The sequence below is a fragment of the Haliotis cracherodii genome, unplaced genomic scaffold, assembly GCF_022045235.1.
Source record: "Haliotis cracherodii isolate W230 unplaced genomic scaffold, xgHalCrac1.p SCAF_3, whole genome shotgun sequence".
Classification (NCBI taxonomy): domain Eukaryota; kingdom Metazoa; phylum Mollusca; class Gastropoda; order Lepetellida; family Haliotidae; genus Haliotis; species Haliotis cracherodii.
The window spans coordinates 3,796,183-3,809,750 of record NW_027266286.1 but is presented as its reverse complement, the minus strand read 5'-3'; the positions used below and the strand labels follow the sequence as shown (position 1 = coordinate 3,809,750).

At 41.1% G+C, this 13,568-nt stretch overlaps 1 protein-coding gene across 1 annotated transcript in view; it reads right to left on the bottom strand.

Annotated features, from left to right (window-relative positions):
* The window catches only part of LOC139474698 (uncharacterized), a 28,891-nt gene extending 17,124 nt beyond the window's left edge, over positions 1-11,767 (bottom strand). The window contains exon 1 of the mRNA XM_071257798.1: positions 11,623-11,767. Within this exon, the coding sequence (XP_071113899.1) occupies positions 11,623-11,705 (83 nt within the window). The 5' untranslated portion in view covers positions 11,706-11,767. The remainder of the gene's footprint in view (positions 1-11,622) is intronic.
* Between the last annotated feature and the right edge of the window lie 1,801 nt (positions 11,768-13,568).

The following is a 13,568-nucleotide window of genomic DNA, read 5'->3' as shown; positions in this document are numbered from 1 at the left end:
GTGTTGACACTCTCATAATTACCTGTATCGACACCCTCACAATTATCTGTATCGACACCCTCACAATTACCTGTGTGGACACCCTCACAATTACCTGTGTATCGACACCCTCACAATTACCTGTATCGACAACCTCACAATTACCTGTGTCGACACTCTCACAATTACCTGTGTCGACACGCTCACAATTACCTGTATCAACACCCTCACAATTACCTGTGTCGACACTCTCACAATTACCTGTGTCGACACCCTCACAATTACCTGTATCGACACCCTCACAATTACCTGTATCGACACCCTCACAATTACCTGTGTCGACACTGTCGACTCCCTTACATTTACCTGTAGCAACACTCTCACAATTAAATGATCTCTCGCAATTACCTGTATCGATACCCTCACAATTACCTGTGTCGACACTCTCATAATTACCTGTGTCGACACTCTTACATTTACCTGTAGCAACACTCTCACAATTACCTGTGTCGACACTCTTACATTTATCTGTAGCAACACTCTCACAGTTAAATGTTCTCTCGCAATTACCTGTGTGGACACCCTCACAATTACCTGTGTTGACACTCTCATAATTACCTGTATCGACACCCTCACAATTATCTGTATCGACACCCTCATAATTACCTGTGTCGACACTCTAATAATTACCTGTATCGTCACCCTCACAATTTCTAACGATTAATACACGAGAGAAACAACAGGTGGTGCCTTGTACCTTGGGCACTGTAGGCTTACTTCTCACACATCACTCACTCGCCGTACTACATCTGCAATACTGCTCAAAGCGATGGACAGGTTCACCCATTCAGGTTCACATTCAGGCAAATGTGTATTCGAAGCCCAATGTGAATCCTTTCCACTCTGCGCAACAAATTCAGACCACAAAAGAGACCACTGAGTCACTATTGCAATGCCGTATACAATGCAACACCGTGTAAACTAGTCTCGCATATTCCCATATCCTACTGAATACTCCAGCAGCGACGTTACGTTGACGTTGTGAGAATTCTAGGGGACAATGATGTTTAAGACAAGCCAACACGGGCGTTGGGGTAGCCTAGTGGTTGAAGCGTCACATCGAAGACGCAAGTTCGATTCCCCACACGTGTGAAGCCTATTTCCTGCCACGCCGTGATTTTGCTGGAATTTTGCTAAAAGCGGCGTAAAACCATACTCACTCACAAGACAACACACAAAAAGGAACGTCCTCCAGACATTTCTACAAGAACTTCCGTCGTTTGTTTGTCAAAATTAAAGTTAAATTTGCCGTACGCAGGCGACAAACGTGACCCAGAGATGTTCAATGAGTGACCCAGAGTATTAATCGTGAGGAACAGTACAATCAGATACATCGCAGGCCAACGAGGAGTAACAACGCGCTCTTTGTAAGCATGATTTAGTTCTGTGAGATGATGGATCGTGCATCTGAGCATGTCATGATCAATGTCCATCAACTGAACGAACCATGACCCCTAGGGCCGTGTCAAGAAAAATAGAGAACAAAGAAGTGCTTATAGAAGAAATATTCAGTGAGTGAGTTGGTTTTTTACACCATCTGTAAAATGTTTGCAAAAGTGCACAAAGCAATTCTATCATGAAGAGCCTCCACATTAACCACGCCCTCCCATCATAATTGGTAAATATAAGCGATTTGGGGAAGAGCGAGGGTGGTCGGATCTATTGCCTGACATGATTCTTCGTGTGAGGGTGTCAATACCCTAAATTTCGTCCAATCAACAACACCAAAAGAATACGAAGGGACGGGCACAGCATAAGTACTTGTGGCTTTGACTTTATTGCGAGCGTTCAGCTCTGAACTCCAGATTTTCTTTAGTCTACATTTGTACTCTGCCCGAAGTTTGCCCTTGATATGGGCATTCTGGAGTTTGTCCCTAATCTGCTTCCCTAAGTACGTCTAGGCCTGACCTTCCACAAGATGGTCAATAACTCCCCCTCCAAGTAAACTAACTGATCCTCCCCTTCTGAAGAACGCTGCATTTGTCGAGTCCAAAGGACATGCTGATATCATTAGAAAAGGACTCGACAAGCAGAATCTGTTTTTTGAGTGTAGATCCTCCATTGGCAATAAGTTCAAGGTCATCCATTTAAAGGAGGTGAGAAAGGGGTGTTGGGGATCTATGCTTAGGAGGCCCCGGGTGAAAACCTTCCTCTTTGCTGAGCAAAACGCTTAAAGGATTTAGTGACAAATAGAAAAGCAAAGGGCTAAAAGAATCGCCCTGGAATATTCCTCTTCTGATAGAAATGGGTTCCGAATTCATCACCTGCCCCTGCGAATACATCTCCCAATGGAAACTGGAAAAAATACCTTTAACTGAAAGAAAATGTCCATTTTGTGATGAGTTCCACTATCTATTTATCTGTCCACTATTTCAAAATGAGAGAAAACTGCTAATTATAAAATACTTTTACATTACACCAAATATGTATAAAATGAATTTGCTTTTTAATAGTAAAAGATTAGGAACACTTAGAAACTTACCCAAATTTTGTAAAATTATAATGCTGCTATTTAACCCCATCAATATGTCCCGTAACTGAACCCTGTCCCGTATCCTTATTAACGGAAGCCACTGCTCGGTCTGTGGACATTTGTTGTATATGTGTAGACAGTGATGTATATATTGATGCCGCTGATAGCGGCCTGACTGTAATAAAGTTCAGTTCACTTCAGTTCAGTCGTATACGTCTACCCTTGTGGTGAAACCCACGAGCAGGATGTGGCGCTGGCAGACCAAGGAACATAATCAGAGCGATGCATGTTGATAAGGAGATAAACATACTGTTTATTCAAAGTAGGGCTAGGTTACCTGTAGATTTAACTCCGCTAAAAATAATTTGAAACCGAACGCTTAGTGTGAGATTAGAAATGCTAATATTGAATATTGAACATTTTTAAATCTAAAGGTGCACCTATAGGTATTTCAAACTGACTACCGACAATTATTGAGGGAAAAGTACTTTTCTATAAATATGTCAGCTTCTGCGATGATCTGGCCGTCAAATCAGCAGTTTCAATCAGAGGTAGTTATTGTGATTTGAAACCTCTGATTGATGATTCAGTATGGAGTATTTTTCAAATTCATTATATAATCTAGTATAATTAGGTAGATATTTAAGAATGTGTATGAGTGACTGAGTATAAGGTTTGAAATCTGCTGCAGCTTGACCACGACTTGCTGCAAGGTTGAACTGTTCTAAACTACGACCGTGTGTAATACTCGTTAGTGTCAGCAATTGTAACCGTGCACTAACGATGAATGACCCGGAAATTCGAGTATCGAGATACCGACTTAACCATGCACTCCGTACCCCTTCTACTCAATCCAACTGAAGACAGGTATAAATCGTTAATCATCCTCACCGTATCAATAAACATGATGGTTTGTAATGATTCCACAAAGGTTGGTCTCGAAATTGATGATGATAATAATAGTAATTGCCCTACGTCACCTGACACTGACGGATAGATCCCAGTGACATATTGATGCATTCGCCTCCGTGTCATCACCACCGCATCAATGTCATGCTTCATCACCATAAGGCGTGCATGTTTAACACGCTCATAATCTCTGGATCACGTTCTGCTACCCATTCGTCACCACTCGCCCCTTTCCGTAACCTGCAAGAAGACTCGTCCCCCTATCGATGAACGTTATGTGCGAAAATACGACAAACCAATCAGAATGCGCGTATGACTTCAAGTACTTCGGTCAAAGAATCCCTCAGGAATAATTTTTGATTTTACATATGTCTTGCATTTATAAATTTTCCCAAGATACAGTTAAATGTGTTTAATCATACTGTATAATACTGTAAGTTCCGTTGTGTTTCAATAGCATCTGGAACATAAACGACATATAGGGGAAATATACGTGAATCGTTACGCAACGAGTTGTCAATTCTTTTAGCTATGCCCGTTTGCGGTTAGACGGAACCCAGTCGCAAAAAGGCCACTAGAGGGGCACGAGTCGCTATAAGGCTTGTCCCGGAATAACACGAGTTGGTCACGAATGTGTGCTATTTCACTGATCGTGTGTTTTATTTAGAAAAGATTCGTGACAATGGAATATAAAATATAGCTGTGTACTGTAGCTCATCCCCTTTATATGTAATTAAGTACATTTCGACAACTTTAAGTGTCAACAAGATCAACTGTACATTTCTTGATTGATCGTGACTCAATGTTTTATAAGTCCGACATTTTTTGGCGAGTAAATCGTTCCTAAAATCCCATATCATCCAACGATCCTTCCAGATTTTTACATTTAAAAATAAATCTATAAGTACTTTTTCGGGCAGCACATATATCATTGTCTGTCTATGCATATATTAATATGATAGATACATTAATTTTTCAAAAACTAATGAGTTAAAAACGCCTAATGCTGCGGAAATTTAATCTATTTAAGAAAAGAACAGGTAATTTTTCCTGAATAGACCTTTTACACGGCGGATCAAATGAGTTTGTTAAAATCAATTACATGCGTGACATCCATTGTTCTGTATATACAGACACGCATCAACGCGGTTGTAGCTGAGCACTCGCTGATCTCATTGATCCGAGGGGGCGGTCGGGAGTCTATTGGGTAGAAGTCCGGGTTCGAGTCCTCAATGAGCTTTGGCTGAGTGAGTGAGTTGGGTTTAACGCCGCTTTTAACAGTATTCCAATTATATCGCGGCGTGTCAGCTTAATGTTGGAGGAAAGCACGAAGTGATGCAGGTCTCAGACGTTTACCACTTCGGTGAAACCCACGAGCATGGGTATGGTGCTGACAAACCTAGAAACATAATCAGGGCGAACCGGGATTCGAACCCACAATCATATGTTTCTGGTGTGCCCAAGGGACGCAACTCCGCACAGCGAATCGCGGCGCCTGAGACGACTGGGCCACCTGTGCCCCACATGAATCAGAAATGACCATACCATTCCAACTATTGCATGTGTAATGTCTGGGTTGAAATGGAAATAGTTTTTTCTGACGTCATAAAGTGAATTAACCCAACTCACTCACTCACTCTGATTCATGTATGTGACTATAAGCCAGGAAGAACCCGCCGTCAGTCAAGTGCCATGACAAAAAAAGACAATATGTACCCCCCCCCCCCACCCCCACTCTAACCTCACAACTGACATAAATAGAGGACATGTGTCCTTTTCTTACAGTAACACGTTCAACTAATCTAGTGATCTAACAAACTTTTAATTTCAATATAAATGTCCACGATCTTACTCTGAAAACCATTAAGTGTTCCTGGGGCAGTGTTCCTCCATAAAGTGTTATTTCACTCGAGTGAAATCCAATTATGTGTGCACCTATTTTATTTCATTAGATAATAGATACTATGGAACCGAATTGAAGAAAGCTGGATGACTACAAACACAATTTCTTTCGTTCCTTAAGAGAGGTGACCTCTGTCGAGACAAGGGCAATACTTCTGTCTCAGCTATGTTTGACCTTTCACCCTTCGGGACGTCAACCACGAAGATGGGTTATGTGTGGGGCATGCGGACAATGGTGACAGGAGGAACAGTTTGTCACCATCATCCAGACAGGTAGAAATACCATACAACCTCAGAAGCCTTACTGGGGTCAGTGTAAGAAACTTTCAAACAGGTAAATTGTAGATGCTGCTCTTTGAGGCAAAGTTTGCCGTTATTAATGCAGTGGTTTACTGAAGTCTATGATACGTCCATGTGTTCCCTATTGTCCAAGTCTTCCCGTTTGGAAGAAACTTTATGATACGTCGTTACACGAACTGTGAGTCATGGCATGGCAGTGATCTGCACGTGACGCACCTGCATGTGTGGCACGTGCACCTGTGTACACTATACGGAAATGAAATCCATGACAACGAATAATAGTGCAAACACTCAAATCTATACCATTCTGAAGACGTTATAACGTCTTCGACAGAAAGGCAATGCTTCGTACGCAGAATTTAAATCAATAATCTTTCAACTTTTTAAACTCAAATACAGAATGTTAACGAAGTGAGTTTTCTACATTTAATATTCTCTGTCTCGCGGCTTGACATGTACAGTTAGAACGTGTCATGCCGTGAAACATAAAAACATGAAAACATGTCCTGCCATGGCGACTTAGTAATAAAACATTTAAAGGGTTGTATGTGACCCAAAGACAAATGTATGATGTTGAAAATATTGTGCTTGATTGAATTAAATTTAAAGTCAACAAATCAACAAATGTTTGGGGAGAAAATGATGATGAAATGTTAACTTAAACTTATCAATCGATCGAGTGTGTGTGTGTGTGAGAGAGAGAGAGAGAGAGAGAGAGAGAGAGAGAGAGAGAGAGAGAGAGAGAGAGAGAGAGAGAGAGAGAGAGAGCACGCTCTCGTCGATGGCCCCGTGGCCTAAGAGTGAGTGAGTGAGTTAAGATTTAACGTCACATCGGCAGAATTTCAGCCATATCGTGACGAGAAGTACATTAATAATACACATATTTATACAAAATAAAAACCACATCGTGGAGTTGCGTCCCTTTGCCGTGACAGGATGCGTATACTATATGGTCACTGGTCTGTCCCCCGTGCTCGTGCTTTGATGAAACTGGCACACGGATGAAACTGTCACACTGTGTTGAAACTACTCAAAGAGGAGTAAAAATTCACTCACTGATGTTAATGGACACTAACACTAATTCACCTTATTACTAGTACTGACCCGTGAAGATCCGGGGAAGAGTAGGCCTTCGGGAACCCATGCGTGTCGCAAAAGGCGACTAAAGGGATCGGGTGGTCAGGCTCGCTGACTTGGTTGATACATGTCATCGATCCCAATTGTGTGGATCGATGCTCATGATGTCAATGACTGGACTGTCTGGTCCAGACTCGATTATTTACAGACCGCCGTCACATAGCTGTAATATTGCCGAGTGTGGCGTTACATACGAGTTCACGATGCAGAATTTCTGCTAGATGTGATGTAGTGATATTATTCATCACACTTATATTAAACAGTATCTCAAACAATTGGTATGAATTTCTGACTTCAAGAATCTCTGTCATCTGGATAATATTAGTGCTGCCACTTATGCCTTTGCCCGGCCGAATAATCATATCATTACAAAGCTGGTTAGGAACAGCTGGTGGGTCGGAGAAAGCTTTCGCCCACACGTAGGATAAGGAAAGACCATTCTTGGTATCCGCAGTGATGTAACTGAACTAAGAGCGGCCACAAAACATACACAATCTCTATCAACAGCATCGGCAAGGATTGTAAGGACGCCGTTAAGGTCACAGCTGAGGCCACAGGAGGCCACCAGGAGGCCACCATGAAGCCCTCGTGAGGCCACCGTAAGGCCACAAGACTACCGCTCCAATCAACAGTGACGATTATTGAGTAAGGGGGAAATACGGTACCAGTGCCTGCTAACATTCCAGCGTCATCGGGCCTCATTCAAGTCATACGTCCTCCTTGTAGACAAGAGTCTCCAGTCTTGCTGGGACTCAACTTGATTCAAACTACGTCAATCACCAGAATTTGCGTATGTGTTTTTCTAGTTAAAAGTACACCCGTTGAATAGCATTTCAATAACAATCCATTCTGGAAGAAAGAGGAAGTAACGAAAATCAACGAAATTTACCGCTTAACCTTAGAACGGACATGGTACTGACCGACATGGGGTCATATGGGTTTTGAACCCGCCACCCCCAAGAAGATTTAGACCCCAAGGAGATTCAGACCACGAGGCCTCGAAATAGGTGTCAGGCGAAGTTATTTTGAGAACTTGGCTATACCGCCTAGGTAAAACCCACCAGGACGGCTACGGTGCTGACAAACCAATCTAGGCGTATGTGGGGTCGAACCAACGATCATCGGATCCCGGAGCAGCTAAGGGACGCTACTCTACTCAGCAAATTGAGGCGTCTTAGACAACATGACCACCTGTTCCCCATCAGTGTGAGTTAGTGGGTATAGTTTAACGTTTAGCCATTGCTGAGCCCTATCCCAGCTTGATACCCCAGTAATTGTCTTTACACACTTTACTTTATTCTAGTAGAATGACTGACGTATAACACTAAGATAATGAATATATTGTCAATGTAACTTTTAAAATGGAGGATAGTTCTCTGGAATTGACTATACATCTGGATTAGCTCATTCCTTGGTCAGGCTTCGAGGAACTGATATCACGACCATTTTATAACAACATTTTATTACTAAGGACATCTAACCCAACACTTAAATAGCCTCGTTTCCAAATTCAGGACTGTCTTCCTGTGGCTTTCTATATATTTATACCTGTGCTTCATTATGTAGTTGTTTAATGGTGTTTAAAGTTCAAGAAAGTAATAAAACGAAATTGGGCGGGCCATGAATAAATATTTCGCTTGTCAGAAGGCGATGTCTGTTGCCATGGTAACGAAAGTTAAGTGTAACCTTAGACCTTTGGTTTAATGTATTCAAATTTACCTATTCGACCCTAATCACTAGCTGATACATACATAAAGTACGTACAGTTGTATAAGTGGGTTTATTGACCCTTAAGACGAATAATAAGTAAACGAGTTTGGTGTAACGCCATTTTGAATAATATTTCGGTTGTATCACCTCATCTCAGCAGGACGTAGGAGACAACCCCGAAAGGATGCCGATTTGAGACGTGTACCACGTAGCTGACAGCACGGGGATTGTGCAGGTAGACCTAGTCATAAACGGAATGAATCTTGGATTCGAACCAATCATAACTTGTGGCACCAGTAATGGGCTTCACACTTTGTTCCCTCTTCTAGTGTTAAGGCTGACCTTTAACATTTACATAATGCAGATATGACCAACAGATAGATGGAGGATGTGGAACTGTTCCCTCTTCTAGTGGGAAGACTGACCTTTAACATTACCATAATGCAGATATGACCAACAGATAGATGGAGGATGTGGAACTGTTCCCTATTCTAGTGGGAAGACTGACCTTTAACATTTACATAATGCAGATATGACCAACAGCTGGATGGAGGATGTGGAACTGTTCCCTATTCTAGTGGGAAGACTGACCTTTAACATTACCATAATGCAGATATGACCAACAGATAGACGGAGGAAGTGGAACTATTCCCTATTCTAGTGGGAAGACTGACCTTTAACATTACCATAATGCAGATATGACCAACAGATAGACGGAGGATGTGGAACTGTTCCCTATTCTAGTGGGAAGGCTGACCTTTAACATTTACATAATGCAGATATGACCAACAGATAGATGGAGGATGTGGAACTGTTCCCTCTTCTAGTGGGAAGACTGACCTTTAACATTACCATAATGCAGATATGACCAACAGATAGATGGAGGATGTGGAACTGTTCCCTATTCTAGTGGGAAGACTGACCTTTAACATTTACATAATGCAGATATGACCAACAGCTGGATGGAGGATGTGGAACTGTTCCCTATTCTAGTGGGAAGACTGACCTTTAACATTACCATAATGCAGATATGACCAACAGATAGATGGAGGATGTGGAACTGTTCCCTCTTCTAGTGGGAAGACTGACCTTTAATATTACCATAATGCAGATACGACCAACAGATAGATGGAGGATGTGGAACTGTTCCCTCTTCTAGTGGGAAGACTGACTTTTAACATTACCATAATGCAGATATGACCAACAGATAGACGGAGTATGTGGAACTGTTCCCTCTTCCAGTGGGAAGACTGACCTTTAACATTACCATAATGCAGATATGACCAACAGATAGACGGAGGATGTAGAACTGTTCCCTATTCTAGTGGGAAGGCTGACCTTTAACATTACCATAATGCAGATATGACCAACAGATAGAAGGAGGATGTGGAACTGTTCCCTCTTCTAGTGGGAAGACTGACCTTTAACATTACCATAATGCAGATACGACTAACAGATAGACGGAGGATGTGGAACTGTTCCCTCTTCTAGTGGGAAGACTGACCTTTAACATTACCATAATGCAGATATGACCAACAGATAGATGGAGGATGTGGAACTGTTCCCTCTTCTAGTGGGAAGACTGACCTTTAACATTTACATAATGCAGATACGGAGGATGGGGATGTGACTTAAATTCGGATAAGTTCTTTTTTCAGTCTTGCTTTGAGAAACTTGTAACTTCAAGAAATATGTAACTTCTTTGGGAGGCATTTCGAAGTTGGAGTACTAAGTAAGGATAGGATATATGGACGAACAACTTCTATATTACAATTGGGAGTGACGTTTCGGTGTCGGTTGCTTAATAACCTACACCCAAACGTCGCTCCTTTTAGTAATAAAGAAGTTTTTCATCCATGCATCTTATCCTTACTAAGAAATATGTAGTTAAACAACAACATCTTCGCCTTTAAACGACGTGTAAGATCGTACGGCAGGCGTTTGAAACTAATTGCAACAAATCGTACAGGTTATGCACATTTCAAAGAAACATGCTGAAGATACAAATAAACAGAAGACTGTTATGATACGAGATAGTGAACATTTCTCCATCTCACGAAACCTGTCGACCCTTCCTCGAATTACGTATGAAGGACATGACAAATATGTTTTATCCTCAGGGTAAACTAATTACTGCCCTCCAATGTTGATGGGCACGACCACGGCATGTGGGTCAACATTGACGGAGGTCAGACGTTCTTTCATCCTGTCCATTCTTTGTGATCAAGCTAGATTTGGGAAATACGGCTCAACGGTTGATACATCCTTAACATGGACTTTTTGTCCTTGAAGCTGAGCGTATGACGTCATGCGCGTCAACCTCAAGGTGTTATGTCATGCTGGCTGTCAAGTGGCAGCCAGTGATGGCCGCTACCCACAGGCTTGGCTAGTTCACACGGGAGTAGAGCCAGGTGAATGTGTAAATAAATACACATATGTAATTCATGAAAAATATGTTTCATGAATCTTAAAAAAATCTTTTGACATTTTTCTGTTTATCTGTTCTCAGTTTTCTTACATTTTAAATGTAAATATATTTAATGTTTAATTATTCTACGTATTGATGTGTGTGAAAACGTTTTAAATTACTTATGAACTAGATTTGTCAATTATCTTTAAACGTGTGTCATCTTAGTGTTTAATGCATTCCTCTTTCTAGAAATAAAGATGTCAGCTTTCAACAACATTAATTGCGCGTTGGGATTGTTTTTATATTCGGTTGGGGCTGTCAAAAGTTCATACTGCAAATAGCAGTTTTTTTTGTCCCGAAACAATGGTTTTAAAATGTCACTTCGAAGACCGTCATACATCAAGTGGGATTTACTGTTACTCTCATGAGGAAAAGTGGTTATACTAGTCATTTATTAAACGTTCCCTGCTTCTGAGTGTGTTTACAAGAATGTAAAATCTACATGACATTCTCCGCACGCACGCACATATCTTCATATTGTAAATAATAGCCACGTTTTTCAACTATGGACATATCAATAAATATACACATATATATGGAAAATTGGTCGTAAATGAAGAAAATGAAATGAACATAATTCACAGAACTAAACTTTACCTATGACCCAAGAAGATGGATGACATGCCTTTAAGCAAAGCCACAGTTTAACCCTTTACGGAGGCAAAAATAAACTTGGACTTACCCTGGAAGTGCAGGGGAGGAGGGGGGTAAAGCCCCGAAAACTAGGGGGACAAGGAGCGTCAAGAAACCTTGCCACACACCCATCTTGCTAGTCTGTTCCACAAAGAATATCCGACAGGTGTCCCTGGTTTTGGGGACAGTCCGACTTTATTCCGAGTCGGGGAGTAAGTGACGACTCTTCAGAGCGATCAGCTTGGAAGACAGGCCTGGGGGTATGGGCGACGTGACGTCGAAATATAAATCACGAGCCACCAGTTTAACTCTCGTAAAGATCCCGTGAGAGGTGGGTCTCTACTGTCATCTAGTGGGTAATGCTCGTCGCTTTATAGGCAACAGTGTTTTGGTCAACGTAAATTATGAGTTATGATATTACACGTGTTCGTCTGGCTTGCCATTGTGTGCAGGTCAGTGAAGTAATGTTGATTAATATTGCCTTCACCTATAATGCGTATTTGTCAGTGTGTGAATATACTGGTTTACCTGCGTGGTCACCTATACTTACCTGACATGAAACACCAGTATATACACTGCAGTGGCATCGCTGCTGTGTAAATGTTTGTAGACACGGAGAAATGTCTGACGGGTCTGGTTCCACTTCGGTTTTTTAATCATGACCGTTTTTGAACACATAATGCCACTCGGAAAGTGTTCAAACGTAACAAATATCATATTTGGGATAACACTTTCTTAACCCCCAAAATACTGGAATATGTACTTTAATAAAAAAGTGTTATCCCAAATATAACATTTGTTACGTGATCGTTTAATATTTTATTGTAGTTTTTTATTCAAATTTCTTTTAAGCTTCTGAGGATTAAAGGTGGGGATGTATAATCCCGCCACACACCAAAGCCTTAAAGAAAATATATTATAAACATTACAAACGCCATTTCAATCTTCTCAATGAGTTAAGAGATTTATTGAAGATTCTTCCATCAAGGTGCCCTATCTGGCTATACATGTACACATAAGATGACGGAGCTTAGCTCGAGGCTAAACATGTTGGTGAGTGGTACTTACTTAATTATAGGCATTGCTCTCTGCTGTCTACATGGGTGCTTTACATACTCACTGTTGTTTGAATGGATGCTTTACATAATTAATGACATGTACTACTGTTGCATTACATGTGTAGTTTACAAGCTCTACTAATACGTTCTTATAACGACCAGTGTTAATGCGTGTTCTATAGCAGGTATATCTCATGTACCACGGTTGATGGGTCGTTCTGAGAAATAAACTAAAACTGAAAAAAATATAGCAGGTGAGGCTAAACCTTATTCCTTTCCATCCCAAAATACCCCCGCTGCACATCAATCGTCACTTTTCCATAAAATCCCATTAAACTCATATACGATATGTCATAGACACATTTTACAAATAAAGGTCTTCACAGAGCCACTTTCTTGTTTTATATGAACTATTTGGCGTCTTTCCGAATCAATGATATCAGAAAAAAGTTGATTAATACTAAGGTATTTATCCCAACTTAACTGGTTCTTTAGCTTACCAATTTCCCAGAAAAAGCATGTTTGTATAATACGCTCGTTGGTGGGTTTTTCAACTTATGTTCCTAAAACATGAGATGTACACATCCAAACCCGTTCACATTTTGCGAGTGTTGCTAGAATACCTGAGTGAGTGAGTGAGTGAGTGAGTGAGTGAGTGAGTGAGTGAGTAGGAATTCCCGCAAACATTCCAACAATATGATGGCATGGAATATTCTCAATGAATACTAAATCCCCTTTTCAAACAAGGTTATTCCTAATAACAACGAAAGCAAAAGTATATTAACTGTTGATATTTAAAGCTGTCGTCGATGAACTGCAATCGAACCACGAACAATCACAACGCATCAATAGATCCATATTGTTACACCCGGGTAGCAGGAATCACCATTGCCACAACAATAAAGATCTCACGAGAGTTGGATCTCGCGAGAATTGG